Here is a 23,286-nt window from a genome sequence, read left to right as displayed (position 1 = left end):
AGCATTTGAATTGACTCTTGACACACATTTCAAACAATTAGTACGAAATTCAATGTTTTCATAATCGAATTTTCTTCTCGATATGACGCCACTGGTGGGACTAACAATAAACCGAATAGACAAGCTGTATATAGGTATAGACACAGGTATAGTGCATAAGATTTGGCAATGTGGCACGCTGATATAGGTATAATCAGTGAAACTTGGCAGCGTTGTTGTGACAAACGTAAGGCGGCTTTGCTTGTGACTTTCAGAAATTTGTTAATACAATTATTGTCACTGGGTTGGCCCGTCAGTCACGTATTTCTATGAAAAATCTGCCGCAATATACGGTAGCAACGAAAAGGTAGCAGCAGCCCGGTTGTTCAAGGATTGATTGACATGCCCCGGCGTTAAATGTGTCTCAATAACGAACGAGCGATCAGAAGCTTGTTATTTTTGTACATTTAAATTAAAAACGAGTGTATAATAAGGTGCGACATTTTAACACACATTCAACACACAAGGTCTTCTCCGTATCGCCGTCTCTCACTCTTAATACTGACGCGAGAGTTGCCCTTTCTCCATTATTTTATATTTCACGCAGTAAAATCACGATGAGGAAACTTTCGCAATAACTAACCGTCTCTCAACTATCGTAACCAAACCCAGAAGGACAAAGAAAATGCTCGTACGCAATCTTGTTCCAAGACCGTTGATTAGAGAATAAATAAACGACGCTGCTGAGAAAAATGTATTATATATCTTGATGATAAATTCAGATTTCGAAAACCTCAAAAGTAAAAAATGCATCTCTTGTCGCGGGAGGAAAAAATGTTCCTAAATAAAATGGAAAGAAGCTTATCAAATTCACTCATCGCGATAACGATCTCGACGGTACAAAGATTGGGGGGGGTATTAAAAGAGATCAAGAAATGGTTAAGGTCGCGTCGTCGTTGTCAGCCGCATGCTAGGAACTGAACCGAGGTTGACTTGGCACTTGCAACGATCGCACGAGCAAGCGAGCAAGAATTACCTGCGCGTACATCTACAATACATAATAATACATAGGGTACGCATATTTATAAAGTCGTCGTCGTCGGAATGACGGTAGCAGGAGGTGGCACATTTCTCAGCATATTCAACGATATCGTTACAGACTGATAAGAAGACTGGCCGGCTAGATAATATACGAGTACACTTATTTGTGAACCGCTAGCGGTGGCAAGTGGTACTCGGAGTAAAGGAAAAAATTAACATGTGTACATTTAATGCAAATGAACAAAGCGCTGTATAATTTATACACGTTGTTTAAATCAACTGTAACGAATCGTCGAATACCTCAAAGGATGCAATAGAGAAACCGATGGTTGGTAGATGTTTGTGTAGAATTACAGTGTAATAAATCAGCAGTCGTCGAGAGGAGGCTATTAAGACAAACTCTGGCTACACAGGCTACTTGCTGTCGATACCCTTTCGTTGTATCGTGTATTTCTATACTATATACTTTCTATACTATACTTTCTATATATACAAAAATAAAAAAAAACAAGCAGCAAAATATATTAATACGTGCGAAGTTAAACTCTCTATGACGTCATACGTGTATACATATTTTATATACTCGCAGCCGCGATCGTTCTAGAAAACACAGATTATATAGATGATCTGAAACGACGACGACGTTGGCGACCGTTACTCAATACGAAATATGTAACATATATACAGATATATCTTATGTATTACAATTACTTTGCACAATTGGAATTTCTAGAAATTTTTCAAGGGTACGGCACCGGTTGAGACGGAAACAGATAAATATATTGAATAACTATGAATAAAAATTAAAAAAAAATAAAATAAAAAAACAATAACTCACCCTGCATTTTCAGCAGCAGCAATTGACATGTGCCTCCTCTCATCGAGGTTGGGCGAGAGATGATAGAGCGAAGAGAAATCCGTGATCACTGATGTACTTTATAAACTAAACTGATCAACACACTGTCGTCGTTATTTTCTTTTTTCTTATTTTTTTTCTTCTCGTTGTAGTAGTTTTTAAATATTACACTTTACTATTTTACGCTTCGTTAGCGCATCAATTAATTTACCTTTCTCGCAATAGTATTTTTTTATTTTCTAACAATCATATACAAATATATATATATACATACATGCACAGACAATATAGACATATATGTGTATATATATATCAACACCACTATCACTAGTCAGCGTCGGCACGAACCATTTTATAAATCCCCTTCTACAGTAATATACACAAGACACAGGTATAAATTTCACACTTTTTTTCTCCGTGTTATATGCATCGACACAACTTGGGGTTTCTTCTCCACGAATTATTATTTTTTTTTTTTTCCTTCACCCACCACGTTTCAATTTATAAATAAATTTTTTCAAGTTAAATCGACAATAAAATTAATTCATCTTCCTTATCGTAGAAAACCAGATAGTAGAGATGGACGTATGCATTGTTATACATATATTTTGGTTATACATGTAATCACTGTTTTACTTCGTCCGTCGCGGCACAAGAGCAACGGTAGTATAACACACACACGGGACACGCACACACTGATTGCTAGACAAATAGCGTCGTCGATCTTTTTAAATAATACGTGTATAAATCCGTGGAGGTCAGAGAAAACACGTCACATCCGACCTAGATTCAATATTCACGTCGTCGTCGTCGTCGACCCAAATCTGCACAGAGAAACCCAATATGTTCGTCGAATAAAAGATAAACACTAATAACAAATGAGTGGGAGGGGGGGGGGGGCTGGAATAATAAAAAATATAAAAAATAAACAAGAATCGGATAAATTTCGGGGAAAGAATTTGCGTTTTGAAATTGACAGTAATAACCACACGATGACACGTCGTAATATAAATAAGCATACGTCAGAATCGGAGGAGCGAATGAAAATTGTTTAAATATATTTCTTTCGGCCGAATTGACGGTGTAGAAACTGAAGAGTTGAGGTTTCGTAACCATAACCTCAAAAGCCACAAATCATGCTGTTTGGTAAGAACGGAGAGCGTTGATCGAAACGGACTTAAAACAGTTGAAATGACGTGACGACGACCTGAGACGCGAGAGAGGGATCAAGATAACTTTTGCAAAAAACGGAAATCACGGAATTTTAGAAACATTTGGTCGATTTGTTAACTGACAGCGCGCGGAGTTATCACGATCAAATGTCGAAAGTGGTATCCGGTAATTTAACGATCGGATTTCGGCACGATAACACTCATTTCTTTTATCTATGATCAAGATGATTCGTGCAAGGATCGACAAAGCTACGACGACACTTCGGTCGATTCGATATCGGTTAGATGTTCAGAGATTGAAAAAAGAGACGGGGTTTAGAACAACGAGAAGAAGAACAGATGATTTACGCCGCATTGTCATTCCGACAACACCGAATAATGGCTGTTACGTGCGTTTTTTGGCTCAGAATCAGTTTCGTTAAGCCTCTTATCGCGTAATACATTTTTGTTTCCATTCGGGCTTGCAATTAGTCGAGTGAGTGTGTATGTAATGTACGCAGGTAAGTACCGAGTCGGTTGGTCAGTCACCAGGGTCAGCAGAAGGTTTAGTTAAATGCGAATTTTTGTTGATCCCGACACCGGATCAAGGGGAGCCGTTGCACGTGCGAAAATTCGAGAATGTTAACTTGAAACTGCGAATACGCGATGCAGGATATATGTAGCATGTACGAACAGCCTGCGTCGCTCGAACTGCTTCCGAGAGTATGAACTAGAAACTAGAATCTCTCGAGAGGCTAGAAAGAGCGGAAAGGATAACGTAGACAGACACGACGAAGAATCACGAACTGACTCGTTTCGCGAGACTGACAACCGCGCTATAAAAGTTGTCCCTTCTTTTTTACGTCTGCTTCACGGACACCGCAGTAATCCGAGACAGTCTGGAATTGCATGGAAATGAAATTGAAATAACCGCGTTTACGCGGTGACGTCAATTTTCATTGCTAAACACCTCGGTACCTATTATTCCCAACAACATCAACCTCGCCGTCGTCGTCGACGTCGTCGCGATTTTCAATCCCTCCGAATCTTCTAATCTTCCTTCAAAAACTCACGCGAGTATTCAATTAATATACCGCTTGCAAAAAATCACTCCCACTCACTCGCTATATAGTATAGTACCGCGTTGTGTTAGAGGTGTATACGTTTTGCGCATCTGCGAATAATATACGCAGAGAGAAAGAAAATACAAGGTAAGAAGACCGATCAGAGTCGCGTAAATACTGGAGCACCAACAACGTGGAGAAATAACAAATGTTGCGCGTATATTACCACGATCCACGGTCCACGGGTGCAATAATACGTGTAGAGAGGCGCGCGACGCGCGCGCGCTGTTCCCGTCCTTAGTTGCGTCTACCTATGTGTGTGTGCACTTGATTAGGTACGTGACGTCACGATGGGGGTTACATTGCTTAGCGATTGTCACCACGCATAGGTACATAGAGGCGACGTTGATACGTACAAAATCACCGAGTAGCGAATTGTTGCGACGTCGTTTACCGTCGCACACTTCACACCTGACACAGACAGTCGCACGCACAGGGTAAAAATCTATCCCAGTTTCGTAGAAACAAGCAGGCAAGTTGCAACTGGCCGAGGGCGACTCGACTCTACTCTCTTCCCACTTATTTAGCAGACGCGTTTGCACTTGCACGACACACCGCGGCGCAGCACACCGCACACACAAAGTCTGGGTTCTCCTGGGTTGTTTACGTCGCCGCGACAACCAGACGAATCGCCGTCGTCGCTGGATATTCGCGGTGTTCGAAAAATGGCATAGTTACGAAATTTCCTTATTTTTTTTTTTCCCCACGTCAGACGGTGGGGAGTCGAAACAATGTCGTAAATACGATAGAAAAACCCGGCACTAGCCGATACGCAAACCCACTTGGGTTTACGCGAAACAACTGACTCAACGCAATCAACTGCAAGCACGGCAGGCCAACGGCAGAATCCGCTAGGCGGCAGCACGTTTATCTTACGTGGGGCTCCGGCGGCCGCGTTCACGTTATGCCGAAGAACACCAAGAACTTTACGATCGACGAGGGCCACTACCAATATCAAGACCGCCAAGTGCACGAAGTCGGCAATGATCCATGCCGCAGAAAACTAGACCAGACGACCTACATATTCGCCATTCTATTTCTCTTCGAATTCCTATTTTTATTCACATTTCTCCACTTCTTTTTATCATCCCTCCGTTCAGGTATACGCGCGTACAGAGCCAACATGTGTCGATTTCGAGATTCTTCTGTTTTCCTCTTTTTGTCTTTATTTTGCAACTTTTTTTTTTTTCAGTCAAGTTCAAACAGAATCTCCTCGTTCCCAATCATGCCATGATTCTCTAAACAATACTTCCACCGGTGGAATAACATCGTGTTTGTTTAATTTCTAAATTACAATGAGCTTGTTGATCAGATTTCCATGATAGTCTTCTGGGAAAAAAAAACTGCTGGTTCGTTTCAAGCGCGGCGGTACACGATTTTCTCTGTTGTTTTTTCATTATCATTGGATTTACATTATTTTTCTGTTTCTTCTGAAATAGATAATTATTTTGTCACCTCTTAACACACGTCGTCATCAATAAATCGTATTTATAATATCGCGCTTAAGGTTTTAAACGAATACACAAAGTTCATCCGACTTTTCCTTTATACACGGAAGACTCTGCCTTCTCTTTCCTATTTCCCCCTCTTTTTCTCTCTCTCTCTCTCTAAGTTAATAAATATAACTGTGAATTTAGCGCGCGTACGACAAAGCGCGCTAAACGACCTGCATGCTACAGGCGAACTTTTACTTATGGGCTCTAGCAAATTTTATAGTAGGTAACATCTGAGGGACAGTCGCGTTAAAAAATTCCGAGCCTCGATGTCCGCTTAAGATTGCGAATCCACATAAGCGATATTCTAAATTTTATTAATCGATAATTCGAGGAATTTTTAGTTTCAGAGGAATAATAACAGATTCTACGTTTGATGAAATGACAACGCGCAATATTGAAATTAATGTTACACCAAATAGATACAAAATGTTAGGTACAACGATTTTAACTGCCAATTTCTTAATTTGTGACAAACATCTGATTTTATCGCCTGATGAAACGAAACGAAAAAATATATTTGTCAAGTTATAATTTCAATTGCCAGAAAAAAAATAGAAAAACTCGTAGTGATTGTCAGTTATGGAAATAACAGTTGTTTCAAAACGTGATACTTGTACAATGTACATACAATAATACAATTTATGCATTAATACACAGATGGTGTGTTTTTCTATCGAATCGAATATATACTTATTGAATTTCTTTTTGAAATCCTCTGTCAAACGAAAACTGAATTATATATACGGTCATGGTAAATGATACTAACTAGATTTTATTCCAGCTACGTCTTTGACTTGCGTCAAAATCATTATTGTTGTTATTGCCCGTGCAGTTATTATAACCTAGTATTAATTGCTTATTGTCAAACCCCCTGCAGAATTAATAAGTTGCCGAAAATAAGTGTCACTCTTTTTCTCTCTTACACACATTACTTAATGCTCAATATATTATAATTATATGACTGTACATAATGATGATGTAATAAATTCTATAAGTATGTAACATAAAAAATGCACTATAAGATAACGGCATAGAGAATAATAATAAATTAAATAATATTTTACTGTCTATAAAGGATCTCTTAAATTTTACATAAACTATGTTCATATGAAGTAATCTCTCAAGACATCATATTAAAATTCAAACTACATAAACATTCTTCAGGAAAAACATACAGTCTCATTCTTATCCTTAAAATATCGCGAACATCTACCTGGAAATATAATTGAATCAAATATATTAGAAATTCCACTATCATGTCAGATGCATACTATTGATGTTCTTCGATCAAACTGACGATCTTCTCATTTCCCTTTTCTGTAGCTAGCTGTAAAGGTGTACGGCCCAATTTATCAGTGATTTTGAGATCTGTTAGAGGAACTAAAATTCGACACACGCTAATCGAATCTGCTATAATTGCTCTATGTAGAGCAGTGTAACCATCAGCATCTTTCATATTTGTCTTTGCTCCGCATTCCAGAAGGTATTCAATGATTCTAATGTGCCCTTGGGTTGCTGCTCTGTGAAGGGCAGTGGCGTTCCCTGCTCGGGTTTTAGCATTAACGTACGCTCCGTTATCCAATAGTAATTTACACACCCAATAATGACCATTTCGAGCGGCGTAATGCAGGGCTGTGTAACCGGCCGAATCCACTCTGTCGACAAGGGCTCCTTTCGTTAGCAGATATTTGACACGATTTATATAATCTTGTTGAGCTGGAAAGAATGTTACGGTAAAGAAAAATCGATGTCATCAAAGCTATTAAAATAAAATAATACTGAATGAATATTTACCTGCAAACCAGATCCCACGCTCAAACTCCATTTGAGCGAATGTCTGTCGAATTGATGATACCTCCTCAGATGAGCAAGAATGTTCTTTGCTGTGATGTGCCATATTGGTTTCCCTGAAACTTGTACATTCTTTTAATGTTCCGACAGAAGCTAATTCATTATTCAATTATTTTGTTAATATATTTTATTCCACTGATATGATAATAAACAGGAGTATGATGCCGAAATAAGAATACAATGTTGTCATATATTATTATATTCAATCACGTAATATAGGAAATACAATCATTATGGAATGTGGGACTCGAATAATAATGTATAATAGATTAGTTTGTGACTTCTCAAACAGTAAAACAACAGTGCAAGGTACAGTTTTCTTTAGGTAAAAGTTTGTTTGAAAATAAACACTATAGTGTCCCTCAATTACCAAACTTAAATTCCATTAAATAACTTACAAAGTTATTACCTTCACCTTGTATAATATATTAAAGTCGCTAAAAAAAAAATGTTCAGAAATAAAATAATACATCGTTCAAATCCTTATACGATCATACAATTAGTTGTTAACAAAAAAAAAATGGTGCTTAGCTAAAATTAAAAGGATATTTTAACCCTCACATCTTGATCGGGATACTAAACACGTTCCAAACCCCATAACTGTGCAAGTATTTGCTATAGTGTTAAGTTAAATTGTTAAATAAATAATTTCTAATAAAAAAAAAAACGTTCATTCAACCAGTGAAAACGTCTGTCAATAATTTGAACCTATTCAAGTACTTTAAATGGTTTTATAAACACACTATAAAACCTTGATTCAAATATTTAATGCTCCCAATCAAATAAACTGTCAAGACATTCAACATCGGTTTAAAAATATTTAATTGAAATTAAGTAAGACGTTTTAAAAAATTGTTAAAATCAACTCTATCAGCATGATCAGATTCATAATATATTATGAATATCAATCACTTGAAACGCATAAACATTCACTACAGAAATTACATGACAGGTGTGTTACCGATGTGGAATAATAGCTGGTGGCAGAATCTAATAGCTAACCAATCCATCGTAAGACTACTTAAGTGAGAGAAATTTTTTTTTTTACATTAACATAACTGATTCAGTTTTTGTGTTTGACGGTCAGAAATTTAACCAGTTTGAAATGTGAAAGAGTTCAGTATAGGTTTATAATTCAATTTTGTTACAGGTTGTGGTACTACCGTTTAGTTTAGATTTCATATCATTAACCCTTCGCCGACCATATGGTTTCTTCTCACTGACATTGCCTGTCAACATGAATAATTTCGTCCTCAGCTCTTTTTCCCCCACTTAGGGCTTTTCAAAAATTTCGGAAAAACGCAGGTATTCAGTTTCAGGTGCCTACTTAATAATCCAATGTTAATTACGAAATTTTCAATCAGTAGAAATTGTTGAATATTCAAAAATTTCAGAGTGCTCATTTTATTAATAATCGATATCTCAGCAACAAATTGTTATGAAGAAAAGATATTGTAGGGTTTCAAACTTGTTATAATTTTTCATGAAAACCTACTCCCATTGGACTCCACTCAAAAAAAACCCTATTTATTTCGGCATCTCAATATGGGCTATTTTGTAAGGTGCATGTTTCTATAAAATTGAGCTACTTCCTTCTTTTGCCCACACTTAGGAACTTCCTAACAATCCAAAAAAAATTCAAGTAATCTATCTCAGATCTCTACTTGATATTCCAATAGTTTTCGTTAGAAAGTTTAACTTATTTAGTAATTATAAATTGGTAAACGCAGTATACCAGAATTTATGATAATTTTTCACTGTAAATGATTGTTTTCGGGGTTAAATGTTCCGATTGTATGTTAGAAATGTCAAGACTACTGAGAAAATACAAACTCCAGACCAACCTGAATGTACCGGAAAAATAAGCACCCGAAAACATCACTTTTTGATATGATAGCTCGATAAAAACTTCTTGTTGCAGGTTAGGTTTATGTACTATGTTTTGAAGTGTTAAAATGAAGAGAAAAATACAAATTTTGGACCTACTTCAATTACGCCAAAAAGCAATACAGTCAGCCAACATGGACGATTTTGGCCTGGCTCTCCTCTAGCGTCCCGTACTTGACAACGGCCGGGTGAAAAATGGCGGGCTTTTGGTAAGATTTTTTTTGAGAGGGCGGGGGTACGGGGCTGTGGTATCGTCCATGTTGGCCGACGGAGGGTTAACATACGGTTAATACCGCTACGCTTTGGTTAAACCAATCAGAAAACCCATCCAAGGTGACGTCAATGAGGCTTGGTAGTTTGTCCTTTAGTGTTTATGTTATTACTTTTCCAACTGTTGACCGCACGAACTGGTATTTTCAGCAAGCATAGTATACGAAAATAAATGAGTAATCTCAAGTAACCTATTTAAGTGATTTCTGTGACGTCATCTCGGATATGCGCAGACTGAGTGAAAATCAGTCTTCAGTACTGACATACCTTTCAGTAATCCATGAGAATTAATGAAAAAAAATTGATCGTTGTGTCCATATGCAGATTTACGAGATACAATTTCTTCATAAGAAATATTATTCATTTGCTACAAATATATACATATACAGTATAGGTATATATATTTGTATACTCATATGTAAATAAGTTGTCGGTATAAACTTAAAATAGATTAACAAACTTATATAAACATATATATGTATATATATATATATATATATATATATATATTTATAGTTGTATATTCATATGTAAATTAAAATAGAATAATAAAATTGACAATTGCTTAGTAGTTTCATGTTGTAAAATTCAATCAATGACAATATCTTCCTTCTTGGTAATCACCATCCCAGTTTAAGCTGAATTAATTCAATACACCAATAGTATTTGTATATTCCTACGTTAAATGGTAACTACTTATTCTAATTTTTTTTGTTCTGTTGCATCTTCGATACTGGTTGCTTTAAAAAAATACAATTCGTTTCAGAATAATATACTACTTACAAGAGGGATACCTTTATCACTATTTCTAAAACTGCGGTTACTATAACGTCAGTTTGAAATCAAGGCAAATTGGGAGTAAAAAAAAAAAAATGAAACAAAGAAGAAAAAAATTGTTACAGAATCTTGTAACATTTTTAGATTATAAGTTACGCTGAGAGTTTTGGTCCACGCTGAACGCACGTGGCGTCAATTTGTTTTAACATATTTTCACAGATTTTTGGTATCATTTCACGGAGACATTCATTCAAGCGAAAAGGTTTGTGGTTTTGTTCAACATTCATTGTGCAAATGGTGCTCGATTATACATGTATATTCTGAGGTTAATACATCAAGTGTTCAAGTGACGCTTAAATTTCTCTTTGCAGAGTCCAAAGTATTTCTGCTTCCCCTGTACTAGAGACAACCTTGTAACCAAGCTCCGCCAAAACGTTTATAACAGGAACTGGTGGTCCTTGAACGTAAAAAATAAAATAAAAAAAAAAAAAAAAAAAAAAAAAAACTAAGTCAATTTTGTCAGCAGTTTAGAATAGTTGGCAAATTATTTCTTAAATTGAAAACAAATGGTAAAAACATAATAATTTTATCACTACATAGTCACCTTTGATTGTAATGCCATTGACCACATTTTGGCCAGAGTTTGGAAAGCGTCTAGTGAGTGCCACGGTCTCCTCATTCGATAGACCAAATACTGCACAATCGGTCGCAAAAGGAGAACCCTTTACGGCGACGTAAGAATAACTTTCCGTGCTGATCATGCTAACCAGTTTCTCAGACATGGCTTCTCAATACTTGAAAACTCTGGTAGTAGAAAAACTTTAAATGACGTTGTCTTTTAATTCTAGAATGCAAAAGGATATTGCTATTAAAGTTCCAATTTGGTACACACACTCACCTAATATACAGAATTCAACAAACTTGTTTCCAATTCTTGAGTAAGGGATTGAAAAAAAATATGTACGATGACTAAAAAAGAATGAAATCTTTATTTATGCATTTATTGTATTACATTGTTAACTGACATGTAATAAACTTCAAATCTTTGTCTTCGAATAATTGCTTTTTGTGATCAAGCACCATTTAGATGAGATTTAGATGCCACATCTCAAAATAATGAAATTTTGTATTCAGTAACCGTTATATGGGTCCGTTTAAATATTACGTCGCACTTTCAGGGGGGTAGGGCTTAGCCTCACTGTGCCGACCTGCGATGGGGGGGGGGGGGGGGGGGGGGTTGGGACGGATTACACTCGTAGTGTCACAGGCAATTAACATTATCCGTCATATTATTAACAAATTTTCAATTATATAAGGGGGGGGGGGGGGGGGGGGCGAAATGTGCGAACGAAATAGATCATCTAACGAAGAGAAGGGAGTAAAAAACTGTTTTACGATGTGGGATGTGGGGGAGGGGGATCCAAAATGGCCAAGAATAGCGTGACGTAATATTTGAATGGCTCCTAAGCGATTCAATTATTTTACAGCTTTTTTGCTTCTTCTAAACAGCCGGGAGTCATGTATCATATAACATGAGGCAGTCTGCTTCTACTCTGATCGATTATTTGTCGTTCACGTTCTTCCTTGAGTTGCATCATCCGAGTTTCATGAGCCCAGCGTAGTTCACTGTGAGCTTTATCTCTTTCGTATTCCCACTGAAATCTTTCTAGTTCCAAAGTTTTGCGCCTGAGTTCCAATTCAGCAGTGCGTCTAACAGCTCTTTTCTCCAGTAACTGTTCTTGGTAAATTTTATTTTGCAGTGAAAAGTACCCCGGAGAATGCCTTGTGATTAATGAACATGGAGAAATCTTTTTTGAGCCGTAGGTTTTTCTTTCTTGACCGGTGGTTCCGCGTTCTTGTGATCCAGCTGGGAACAATTTGAGTTGAGAACAAAAAAAAATATGAAATTGAAGAATTCAAAGAAAGGAGAAATTTTGTTGTAATCAAGTTTACCCCCAGAAGCAGCTTCCGTCACATCGCGATTTCCATCCCATTCTCTGTTGGTTCCAGCATTGCTACTAGACTCATTACTTTGTATATCACCATCTCTACTGGCCCATTGCGTTCCAGTTTGCATCACAAGTTCAATATTTGGTGGAACATTGTTGCTTGAGACGTCAGTATAAATTTGCTGTTTGTATCCCCAGTCATCTAAATTGTCAAGCTCAGTATCTGTGATATTACTTTGTTCAAATTGAGCTGAAGCTTCCTGACTAGACCACACATCAGTCTTTTTGATGCACTGGATAGTACCTTTATTCTTTTTACTGTGTGCAACTTGGATAAACTGTTGCCTTACATCCTCGGGGCATTTCGGGCAACGCTCCATGTGCCGTTCCATCCGTGTTGCATTTTGAATGTAAGATTGATCACAGAACTTGCAAAATGCAATCACCTGCGCTCCGTCTACCTTTTTGTTATAATAGTTCCACACAATACTTCGTTTTTTCACCATTGTGAGCAAAAAATTGTTCTCTTTCACACTCAAACACGCTGCTGGCACCTTAGTTTTATTTTCTCAGTTTAAACATGTACGTATATGAACATACATACATTCTCGTAAATAATCGATCTATTTAATGCATTGCATTCAATTTCAGAAGTTGCTAAAAAAAAAACAATGCGCATTTGCATCTCTCAGAATCTTGCAGTTTAAAAATAAAATGACGTCAAACAAACAGAATGTCATTCGGTTATTCCAACCGTTTGCCACACACAGAATAAAAAAGGATTTATAATATTTGACAGCTCATACGCGTGCATTACAATCTTTAAATGTCAAAACCGCTAGAACGTAACCTCAAATTTTCACCAAAGATCGTAATGCTGATTGAAATTACATTGGAGGCGGCGAAATTGTTTTGCACATCATATAAGGTGCGCAAAGTTGATGAAATCGTTTAAATTCGTAAGTAAACGGCGAAACGATTTTGCAGAATTATTAAAATTTTATTCACAGATCTTGACGCTATATGAAACACGGACATTGACTGACATAAGAAAAGGTGGCGCTGAGGGCATGGGGATGAAATACGGATAAGTAATTAAGCAGGGACGAGAGGGGAAATTGCTTACATCCGTGGAGGGGATATTAAATGCCATGAATCGAATGCAAAACAGTGTTTCGGACCGTGAAAATCCGATTTTCTTTGTGGTTCCTCTTTTACTTTCATTTTAATTTTCGAGTAATTATATTTTTATCGACTTTTTTGGTTCCTCAACTTTGGGCATTTCGAGAGTTCATAAGGACATAGATGTACATAAAGGAAAGATTGACAAAGGTAAATAAATCAAGCGTAAAAATATTTTTAAACATTAAACTTGGTGTTCCAAAATACAACACTTGAAACATTAATTTTGTCAGATTTGTACAAAATTTATAATCAGAGTAATTGTCCGTGGAATTTACGAATCAACCCACTTACTTGTTAGAAGTTATGTTGAACGTAATAGTAATAATAGTATTCTTATTACGACAGTTTACTTATTAATAAAAATGTTCCATACAACTAAATGCAATAGAATATAACACACATACCAGTTTTAATTGGTGGCTCAGGTTCAGGCTCAGCAAAATCCTTTCTCATAGTCCACATGTACTCATTGTAGTCCTGTTTGACACTGGTACTTGAGGATGCGACAACTTTGTAACCAAGTACTTCTAATGCAGTTAAAACGACGCAGGGATGTTGTAGGTAAACGATAGTGGAGTCGTCACAGTACCCTCCAGAAGCAAACCGAGTCAACTGTTCTATGTCAGCAGCTAAAATAAATCAATGCTAACTGGAGTCACATTACAAAAGTGCAAAATTCACTGAATTGATACCTTGGCGATAACGTATCTTTACACTGTACGTAAGATAATAGTAAATATAAAGCTGATTAGGATTTTTGTTCAGCTAATATTTGCACCACTTCACTTATTGGCTCAATAAATGAGAAGTTTTTTTCAATTTATGTACATGAAACCATAGTAATTGAATATTGCTATCCAAATCTAAAGGTAGGTTGAGTATTAGTAATTTGTTGATAGGATATGAAAGTGTACGAAATTCTAGGGACTCTAAATGAATGATTTAATGATTGTGAATACAGCATATAAGATAAATTTCAGAAGCCACGTGATCAGATGAAAACTGAATGAAAAGTGAATTTTGCATGTATTTATAATTAAATATTCTATGATTCCATCCAACGATAAGCGATGGAATTTTAAAATTGAGGAATGATGTTACTACAAGCTAAATATTAAAGGGGTAGAGGACAAAAGCAAATCACCTTTCACTATGCTAAATGTAATTTGAAATATTTGGATATGTACTAATGATCAATTCTACCCTCTTAACAACTGTGTGATTATATATCGCGTACCTTTAAGACCTGAGACAAGGACTCTCCAGGGATACCTGTGACTATACGAAGCAAGGTTACCCCTAACCAGAATGTATGGCATCTGTGATAGCAATTTTAAACGAGCTGCAACATACACAAACTTGCTTTAGAATTGACACAGACTTAAATGACACTACAGAATAGCTGCTGTAATGATCCATGAATAATTGTTTGGTGAACAACACGTTGACATCGAGGAGTAAAAAAAATGCAGATACTTATTATTATAAAAGCGAGCAGTCAAATGAATTTCGAAGTACAAGTGAAAAATGCACTGATATTTCAATGACAACGCAACTCTACAATGTTAATTGATAGATCAGTATAGTTCACGTTGGAATTCCAGAAATGACAAACAGAAAACGATGGGAGAAAACTGTTAAAAGCGGGCGGATAAAATCAGTGGGAATACCAAACGCCCACTGTACATCTGTACATTCATGTAAAATTCAGGAGCGGACCTTTAAATGTAAAAATCTGAGTTAACAGTGATTACTTTACCACTTAACAGTCTTTCAGTCTTGCAAAAGACTTGAGTATCAATTGTATATCATAATTTGATATCCAATCCGATTGAGGTATTTCATTCGTTGCAATAGCCTCAAGAAATTCGAAATTATTTACTCAGAAAATGTTCAGATCAACGCAAAAGAGGGCTATCTGCTCTTCACACGTCACAGCTATATACAAACTAGTACGACAGCATAAGTACGAAAATGGCGACATTTTTACCATTTCTGTGTGTCACATGGTAAATCAGTGACTAACTTCATAGATAGCCAGATGAGACGCCGCCGAATGGTTGAAATTGAACCGCGCGAAGAAGGAACTATTGTTGAAGACAAGTAATATTAAGACTTGATTATTATACGAAGATTTATTCGTGTGTGCGGTGAAAGTTGTACTTCAAATTATCGTCGTCCTTTAAAATTTCTATCATCTGAGTTTCAGGGGTTTCGGATGAATCCAAACCACGGATCCAAACGCGCTGACCGAAGAATTCGAAGGCCACGCACCAACTATCGAAGCATGCGCGATACTGGCGCGCATGCGGGAGACGCGCGTATGTTAGTAGGTAGGTTAGTAAGTTTGGTGGGTTGCCGATGATTGCCGCGTCAGGCGTCGATTTGAATTTCTCAAACTAACCTCAGTACGCGGACACTCCTTGATTTCTAACCTCAGAGTAGTGAGTTTCCGCTGCATAAATAGTTGTGCGCAGAAAAGTATTTACAGAAGACCGTGATGTAATTTTGAGTGAATTTTTGGGTATTTTGGATGCATATATGATGAGTTATGACAACTTATCCTGTGCCAGTGGCCGTGTGATGCGTTAAAACCTCCGCGAGAGCGTCGCTATATCCTACAGCCATTTAGTCAACGGCCACAATGGTCGATTGTATTTTCGGCAATAGCGAGGGCATCGAAGCACCCAGCCGAATAGACCAAACACGACTCTTCTACCAATGAAGAACGGAGAGGCCGTCTCTTCGCTTGAAATCAACTGAAAGGTGGCCCCTGAAAGCAGCACCCCAAAGTCGTAGCCTGTCCATGAGAACCTGATGAGAAAAAAGGCAGTAGTTGTCCAATCACAACCTCAAATCCCGGTCCCCTATTTTCACGGAGCGCTCAGCGCTCAATCGAACAGCTCCAAAGTTGATTTTTGTGACAAAACGAGTGCCGATTCCGTGTCCACAGATTTATTACTTTTTTTTTTTTACATCGTGAGTGACTGTATTAAGGAATAAGAGTGTTGCGTTATAGTGCCTGAATAAATCCATAACGGATAATATATAAAATATAAAAATTCCGGCTTATATGTGCACGACAACAATTTTAGCAAACACATGTTATAAAATTTATCACTTGTCATAGCTTGGATAATTTTCGCGTTCACTACAGCGCTAACAGCTAATTGTGAATACTGAGGGAAACTTGATTGAATCTTTACGCTTATCTTGACCCTATGCGTGGTGTCGACCAAACACCAATGTTTGTATTTTCTGTCGACGCTGTCTACAAAAGCGCCCATGAATGTCCTCAGCAGTGTTACAGCCATGGATGTTGACTGTCCTGTAATCACCTTAAAGCGATCTAGCAGTGCTCCGATGATTAACGAGATCAGTGCTACAATGTCTGTCACTTCGACGTCTACCTCTGCTCCGAGGTAAGTTCAAACTTTTTAGTGCTGTCTCCCTCAATTCTACCTAACAAATTGTTGAAATCCTTTTCAGAGATGCTGTCTCACCTTTCAATTTGTATTCAAATTTACCACGGACAAGACGTTTTAGTACCAGTGTAAGTAGCAGTCTGATATTGAATATTAGAGCCTGTGTATTAATATGCTTACCAAATTGTCTTTACACTTTTCAAATATCTTTGCATACTGCAAGTTAACTAGGGAATCAGAGTTATATTTTAAAGTCAAGGCATTGAATCAGTAATGTACCAAAGCCATGGCCAAGTAGAGCCAGATAAATTTTATGTCCATTTTTTCTAAAAACAGAGTCCTGGAGGTGGTGGTATACCACGTCTTACTCCGAGAGTGAGTCAGCTGCGACAGGAAGAATGCGTGGATGTAGCTGGTCGTGAAGCTGCACACGAAAAAGAAATACACAGTGCAATGCAAATGTCTCAATCATGGGAAGACCTCAGGCTGGATGCCGAAGGCCTCTCCTTTAAAGAGTCAGAGTCTCCTAGTCATCAGCTAAACAAATCAGACCGACAAAATTCCAAGCGAACTATTGATCCTCTAACTTTGAACCTCAATGCTGCTGGACCACCATTGTGCTCCTCACCGTCACCTACTAGATCAGGACTCGGACAACGACAGTGCTATTCACCTGGAATTCAAATGACTTGGAAAAATAATCTTTCTCCTAGTCCTACTAGAAAAGCTTTCGCAACAAGGTAAAGTCCAATGATTAGCAAGGTGAATATGACGAATACGATGGTAATGCATCATATGCATGATTGTTGCCCTTGAAGAAATTGAATTTGCATTATCTCTCTTAGGCGTAGCCTCAGCCCAATAGCCACCATTCGTGCAAGCTGTCTGGGCCCAGTTAAGAGAAAGTTTGAATTAGATGACAATAATGGAGACCAACATCTGCTACCTCCAGCTAAGAGAACATCAAGTCTCGTTATTTCGCACTCCAACAGGTGAAGAACATTCCATTTGTTTGGTAATTGGTCAATAACATCTTGCCATAGTTGGAGCAAAATGATGCTTAAAGTAAAAAACGATAGTAAAAGAGCTATCAGGTCAATGTATTTAGGTGACTAGCAAATATTGGCAAAAATTTCAACGTTTTATTCTCTTTTCAAATAGACTCGAAGGAATATCCAGCCCGCTACCAGGGTCACTTGGCTCTGTGGGAACACCTGAATCTTTGTCTAGTGCAGACTCGCCAAACTTCTCTTTCCGAATTGCCGACAGTCCATCTCCTGGGAGAATCTTATCAAGTGGGGACGAACCAATGTCTGATTCGTCAGGTGATCTAACTAAAGCTTCCGATGAAGTCCAATCAAATAATATCACTCAGCATAATCAGAGGTGAATATATTTAGTTTCTAACCATTTATACATAAACGCGTCAACTTTACAACTTCAATGTTTTGTAACATAGTACGATCTGTCGATCGTTAAAAATTTTGTGTAATCTTGTAGAAATGATAAATAAATACTATGCTGATTGCTACTTGCCCAAAGGTGCCACAGCTGAATGCAGATGAATTAATTCTGTAACAGTATCGATGCGAGATTTATCAGTCTCGAGCATAGATTTTAATTACATTAAATTGTCAGGTGCCATCAGCTTGCATAAAAGATTTTTTCGATTAAGAATAATAAAATCATAAGATTTTTTTCACACACTGTAACAAGAAACAATGTTTTTTTTTCGATGTTGTAAATTTTCAGACCTATTTATCAATCGATAGTTAGTGATTGTGTAATGTAGATATGATACGCTCAAAAGTGAGAAGACTTGCGTGTCTCAGCATCAACTAAACGTTTGAATACCGTGCAGTTTAAAATAGATATATGTATGTAACTAGTCGGGACAAATCTAGTGAACTATGAACTGTATTTAAAATTGAACCAACTTATAATTCTTCCTGGATCGCGATTCAATTTTAACTGCAAGTGCAACAAAGCTCGTTGTTGTTCGTTTACAATAACGGGAAGCAAAGGGAATATGTCCGCTGTGTCCTATTTCAAAGACTGAAGTTGAAAGGTGTTCAAAAGGAGAATAGTCTGTAAATAATTTGCTTCCGATAGCAATTAAAAATCTATAAACTTACAGTAAAAGTTTACTTTTGCTCATTTTCATTTCCTCTTTGCATCATTCTGTTTAGAAACAGTTCGAGTCTGTGTTCGTCTGTGGAATGTATAATATGCTATCTGTTCAATATTGTTTTTATTATTATCCCTATAAAGTACATTAAATACGAAGATTTTTCCAACAATATGTAAAACTGTGGATAATTGCGTTAAGAAAATTTTCGTTGATATGTTAATGCTAAATTAAGATTAAATTTAATTTAATCATAACAGATCTTAAATATAGCTACCAGATGTAAAATACCAATGGATAAGTGTGTAAATTATTTCCCCCGCTAGTAATAACAAAAAATAAGTACATATTATTGAAATACCAGTTATGTAACAAATCTTTATCTTTTAAAATATAGTCATCTCAAATCGTACGGATCAATTTTATTTTTATTAACCTCTATTATTCACAAATTACTTTCCCGACTGGTCACAGTTTTATTTTTTTTGCTTCGGTACAAGTGTCACCATGTTCATCGTCTGTTTCCTCCGCTTCTATTTCCATTTCCGATTCCATCTCTCTTTTTTCGGTGCTACATGTTTGTATTCGAAAAACTGCTTTTCCATAGCGTCTTCCTTCTAAACTCAATGTAAAAATATGTCATTATTGTTATTAAAAAATTTCTATCATAATTATATCGACCCACCTGCTCTCAAAATGACATATCGACTCTGCGAGAGGATTGAAGCTTTAGCTTTTGTCTCATTCATTCCCAGAATAGAAGCTCTAGCATAAAAATGACTAAGGAATATAACAGATGTAGAATCAGCACTCAATAATTTTCAAACAACCAAACTTCAGAAATTGGCTACTGTAATACCTAGTTGAATTCAAATATACTTGATAAATTCTTCAAAGGATACAAATTTATTATATCATAGGGACTCCTAATTTGGGTTTCAATTGAAGCTCCGCTACTGATGAAGATGTTCTGAAAGAATAACCATGATGCAGAAAAATTTTGACAAGCAGGTGCCGATCCATTTATAGAAAGAAAAAATTACTTTGCTTTTGCCAAACATGTGGAACAGATGGGAGTAATGTATAGCAAACTTTCTGCTCGCACTACTAATAACATCGCAGTACTGAATTTCAAAATTAATTCCTCTCTCTACAGCTTGTAAATATAACTTCCTGCTCAACTTTAGCCCAACACAATTTCTGTTTAATAATACGATGTCTGTATTGAGTTGGGAGCAAGCAAACTGGAAAAAAGAAAAGAAGTATCAAGAAAATCATAAATTAATCCGCAGTACCAAACTTATATAATAGTCATCGTGCAAATCTTACCAACGTACCTGAAATGCTGCTTGTGTTTTAGGTACAACAGCGTATAAGTCATACTTTCGCAGACTCGATGATTGATTCTGAAAATATTGAACAAATTTAAATACTTGAATTCAAAAAAATAAATTAAATTTAAAATACCTATTCTCAGTGCCTTAGAATTGCTGAGATTATATCGGATCAACTTTTTACAGACTTTTATAACGTGTTTACCAGCGTATGGGTTCTTGTGGGATCTCCGAACACGAACGTAAGACGATTTAAAATACGAAGCTTTCCAGCATATTCTGAAATTAGATCAGCGATGTCTGGAGGACTCGGGACAGTAACTCCCGGAGCTTCATTGTCACCAGCCTTTTTCTTGTTTTTCTTTTCAGATTCGAAAACTGTCTCTTCTATTGTTCGGTTGATTGCTACTGTTGAATAACCCACTGGTGAGAATTGAAGAAAAACATTACGATGTGTCATAGTTGTAGATTCTGATTGATCTTCATTTGTTTTCTATTTACATCAAATGAAATGAGAATTTTTGTTCATACGTACATACTTTCATATAATTTATCCAGCACTTTATGTAATGTATTTTTATTTACAATTTCTGCATTTATGCATAGGTCGCAAAACCCGAAAGCAGTCTCCATTTCAGTGAATAATTACATTCACCAAACGTGGTAATAAAATATACACAATAGTATTGAACAGCTGAACCACAAACAATGTATAGAATAACGAAGGTATACTACGTTTAACGAGAGAACCAAAGTAGAGGATCACACGTGCACAGACCACTGGATCTCTATTATAACTAGAGATCAGTGGCACAGACTTTTTCGCAACGCCATCTGGTGACTCTGAGAAAAACTAATCGATAATAATCGGTATGTTACGCCGATTACGCGGCTCGAATCTTCGACTGCGGGGACTGGTCGGAGGTGGTTGAGTACTTATAAGAGTTCTATTTGTGCACGGTTGAACGTTGTTTCGTGTATGCATCGTTATTAGTTTGTGTTATTTTAATATGTCAAACAATGCCACGTTCCGTTGTGAACAATTCTGATGAAGATCACAAAGCCAAAAACGGTAAGCCGCAGTTCAAACTTTTGTGTGAATATCATTTTTATCACAACCGCCAATTGTTTGACGACCGTTACGATTTCAAATATGTCTGAGCGATAACATTGCCATTCTTTAATCTCCCTCGTATTTTTTTGCCTCGTGAACGGTCCGTACCACGTTTTCGTACATGTGGAATCGCGTATCGGTGCAAACATAACTGGAATAATTTTAATCGAATCATAGATCTTCCTCAACCTAATTTTGCTGCTCTATGTACACGGTGACCTAGCATCAAGTGACCAAACTGATAGGGGTTATATAGGCGGTTGAACTGAGTAAATTAAACGAAAGAACATGTGATCTGCGAAGTCGCGTTTATGGGGTATAAGCAAATATTGCTTCGCTCATTTTACACGTATTCTTATGTAAGAATCGACGAGAATTAAATTTAGTCGTTAAATTTGTAATGAAGCGACATTGGAATGTCGTTGAAAGTTTGTTTGGGAGTAGAAGCAAGTCTAATCATAATGGACAAAGATATTTCAGAATTATTTACCACTTCTATGATATTGGAAAAAATTATTTAAAAAAATGTATACATGTCTGAAGTTGTATCCAGCTGTCTAGGTCATGACATGTTGTCACCTGGCAACAACAATAGCTGGATTAGAGTTACTTTTCGATTATAAACAAAAAAAAATGGGTTCTATGGATGACAGATCTTGGAAGTATATATAGTGATAAACAAAGTTGTCGTAACATCATTAGAGAAAATTGTACTTTTGTATTATTATACATATACAGGTACAATGTAGTTTAGTAACGTTCAAAGCTTTCACATGGTACCTGTAATCACTTACATGGTTTTGGAGATCAGTTTCTAGATACCGGCCAAGCGAGGACCTAAAGGTGAAAATATTTGTTTAGATCTAATCTCACGAATATATTGAACGACATTGAATGTTATGTTTACGAGTGCCATAAATATTTGGAATGTTTGTTCCGATTTTCTGTTCTATTCGTTTTTTTTATAAACTTTTTCAGAAACTAGCTTTCCTTTCCATAAGACTTGTTCGTTTTTTTTTTCTTCAGTAACGTCATTATTTTCGGTGCCAACCTTACTCATTTCGAAGAGTATACGATTTTTTCACAATAACACTACGCAACGTTACCAAACTCTGAAAAACCTAATAGACTATCCAGGCACGCAACGCAACCGAATTTTGACTGGCTGCGTAACGTCGTTAAGCCTTGATGAAAAAACAAATCATAAAGTCTCATAAGAATTTGTTGAGAAAACTATGTGTATCTGTCACTAAAATTTCTCATAAATATTGGTAGCCGTTTACTCAAACTCAACTCATAGAGTATTATGAGAACCTATCAGAAACGGTAAATTGATATTTGGAACGATGGTTCTCTGTCAGAATATATGAGATACACTTTATTTATTTATTTATATTACCCGGAAAATATTACACAGTAAAATTTACATAGCAATACCTACAGAGGTAAATGCATGACCTGTACGTATTAGGCTTGGGGCTTGACAATAAAAGAACGAAAATAGTATACAATACAGGAAAAATATAAAAACTTGAGACTAAATAGTAATGACAAAAGAACCCACGTGCGAATTTGAACGTTTTATCGTTTTTTCATAGACGTAAACGATAATTATACTATAGAAAATATTTTGAATTACGTTGTTTAGTTAGTTTCTGAGATACGAGTTTGCAATCCGCTAAGTTTAAAATGAATTATCAGTTATGCGGTTTTACGTGT

At 36.6% G+C, this 23,286-nt stretch overlaps 5 protein-coding genes across 24 annotated transcripts in view; 1 reads left to right on the top strand and 4 right to left on the bottom strand.

The window, feature by feature from the left end:
* The window catches only part of LOC124297891 (nuclear receptor coactivator 2), a 60,991-nt gene extending 56,013 nt beyond the window's left edge, over positions 1–4,978 (bottom strand). For 3 of the 14 annotated variants that reach the window (XM_046749256.1, XM_046749252.1, XM_046749255.1), the window contains exons 1-2: positions 4,508–4,976; positions 1,859–2,700 (exon numbers count right to left, since the gene is read on the bottom strand). In XM_046749256.1, the coding sequence (XP_046605212.1) occupies positions 1,859–1,887 (29 nt within the window). In that variant the 5' untranslated portion in view covers positions 1,888–2,700; positions 4,508–4,976. Of the gene's footprint in view, positions 1–1,858; positions 2,701–3,556; positions 3,812–4,005; positions 4,126–4,148; positions 4,296–4,317 lie in introns of those variants that run through there. The other 11 variants (XM_046749257.1, XM_046749259.1, XM_046749245.1 and 8 more) reach the window with 9 other exon arrangements.
* Positions 4,979–6,760: 1,782 nt separating this feature from the next.
* Positions 6,761–15,808, bottom strand: LOC124297893 (ankyrin repeat domain-containing protein 39 homolog). Of its 4 annotated transcripts, none has more exons than XM_046749263.1 (5): positions 15,557–15,808; positions 14,804–14,908; positions 13,971–14,195; positions 7,442–7,570; positions 6,761–7,363 (listed from the first exon to the last, which is right to left on the bottom strand). In XM_046749263.1, the coding sequence occupies exons 2-5, from the start codon at positions 14,883–14,885 to the stop codon at positions 6,918–6,920; spliced, it is 882 nt and encodes a 293-aa protein (XP_046605219.1). In that variant the 5' UTR covers positions 14,886–14,908; positions 15,557–15,808; the 3' UTR covers positions 6,761–6,917. The 4 variants fall into 4 exon arrangements, with proteins under 4 accessions (XP_046605219.1, XP_046605218.1, XP_046605220.1 ...); XM_046749262.1 differs by lacking the exon at positions 15,557–15,808 and adding an exon at positions 15,326–15,524; XM_046749264.1 differs by lacking the exon at positions 15,557–15,808 and adding an exon at positions 15,326–15,530 and having other exon boundaries at positions 7,210–7,363; positions 7,442–7,560.
* Positions 11,752–12,958, bottom strand: LOC124297896 (uncharacterized). The gene is made up of 2 exons (XM_046749271.1): positions 12,386–12,958; positions 11,752–12,299 (listed from the first exon to the last, which is right to left on the bottom strand). Exons 1-2 carry the CDS (start codon positions 12,885–12,887, stop codon positions 11,956–11,958), a joined length of 846 nt encoding a protein of 281 aa, XP_046605227.1. The 5' UTR covers positions 12,888–12,958; the 3' UTR covers positions 11,752–11,955.
* Positions 15,809–15,936: 128 nt separating the features above from the next.
* On the top strand, positions 15,937–19,017 carry LOC124297892 (P2R1A-PPP2R2A-interacting phosphatase regulator 1). The gene is made up of 5 exons (XM_046749261.1): positions 15,937–16,988; positions 17,056–17,119; positions 17,328–17,731; positions 17,837–17,983; positions 18,153–19,017. Exons 1-5 carry the CDS (start codon positions 16,852–16,854, stop codon positions 18,379–18,381), a joined length of 981 nt encoding a protein of 326 aa, XP_046605217.1. The 5' UTR covers positions 15,937–16,851; the 3' UTR covers positions 18,382–19,017.
* Positions 19,018–19,571: 554 nt separating this feature from the next.
* LOC124297895 (ribonuclease P protein subunit p30) lies at positions 19,572–21,251 on the bottom strand. Of its 4 annotated transcripts, none has more exons than XM_046749267.1 (7): positions 20,993–21,251; positions 20,659–20,861; positions 20,457–20,525; positions 20,163–20,363; positions 20,022–20,089; positions 19,805–19,884; positions 19,572–19,736 (listed from the first exon to the last, which is right to left on the bottom strand). In XM_046749267.1, the coding sequence occupies exons 1-7, from the start codon at positions 21,084–21,086 to the stop codon at positions 19,588–19,590; spliced, it is 864 nt and encodes a 287-aa protein (XP_046605223.1). In that variant the 5' UTR covers positions 21,087–21,251; the 3' UTR covers positions 19,572–19,587. The 4 variants fall into 4 exon arrangements, with proteins under 4 accessions (XP_046605223.1, XP_046605222.1, XP_046605226.1 ...); XM_046749266.1 differs by having other exon boundaries at positions 20,659–20,876; positions 20,993–21,250; XM_046749270.1 differs by having other exon boundaries at positions 20,989–21,247.
* Between the last annotated feature and the right edge of the window lie 2,035 nt (positions 21,252–23,286).

The sequence above is a fragment of the Neodiprion virginianus genome, chromosome 2 (genome assembly GCF_021901495.1).
Source record: "Neodiprion virginianus isolate iyNeoVirg1 chromosome 2, iyNeoVirg1.1, whole genome shotgun sequence".
In the NCBI taxonomy this organism is placed as follows: domain Eukaryota; kingdom Metazoa; phylum Arthropoda; class Insecta; order Hymenoptera; family Diprionidae; genus Neodiprion; species Neodiprion virginianus.
This window is presented reverse-complemented; position numbering and strand designations above follow the sequence as displayed.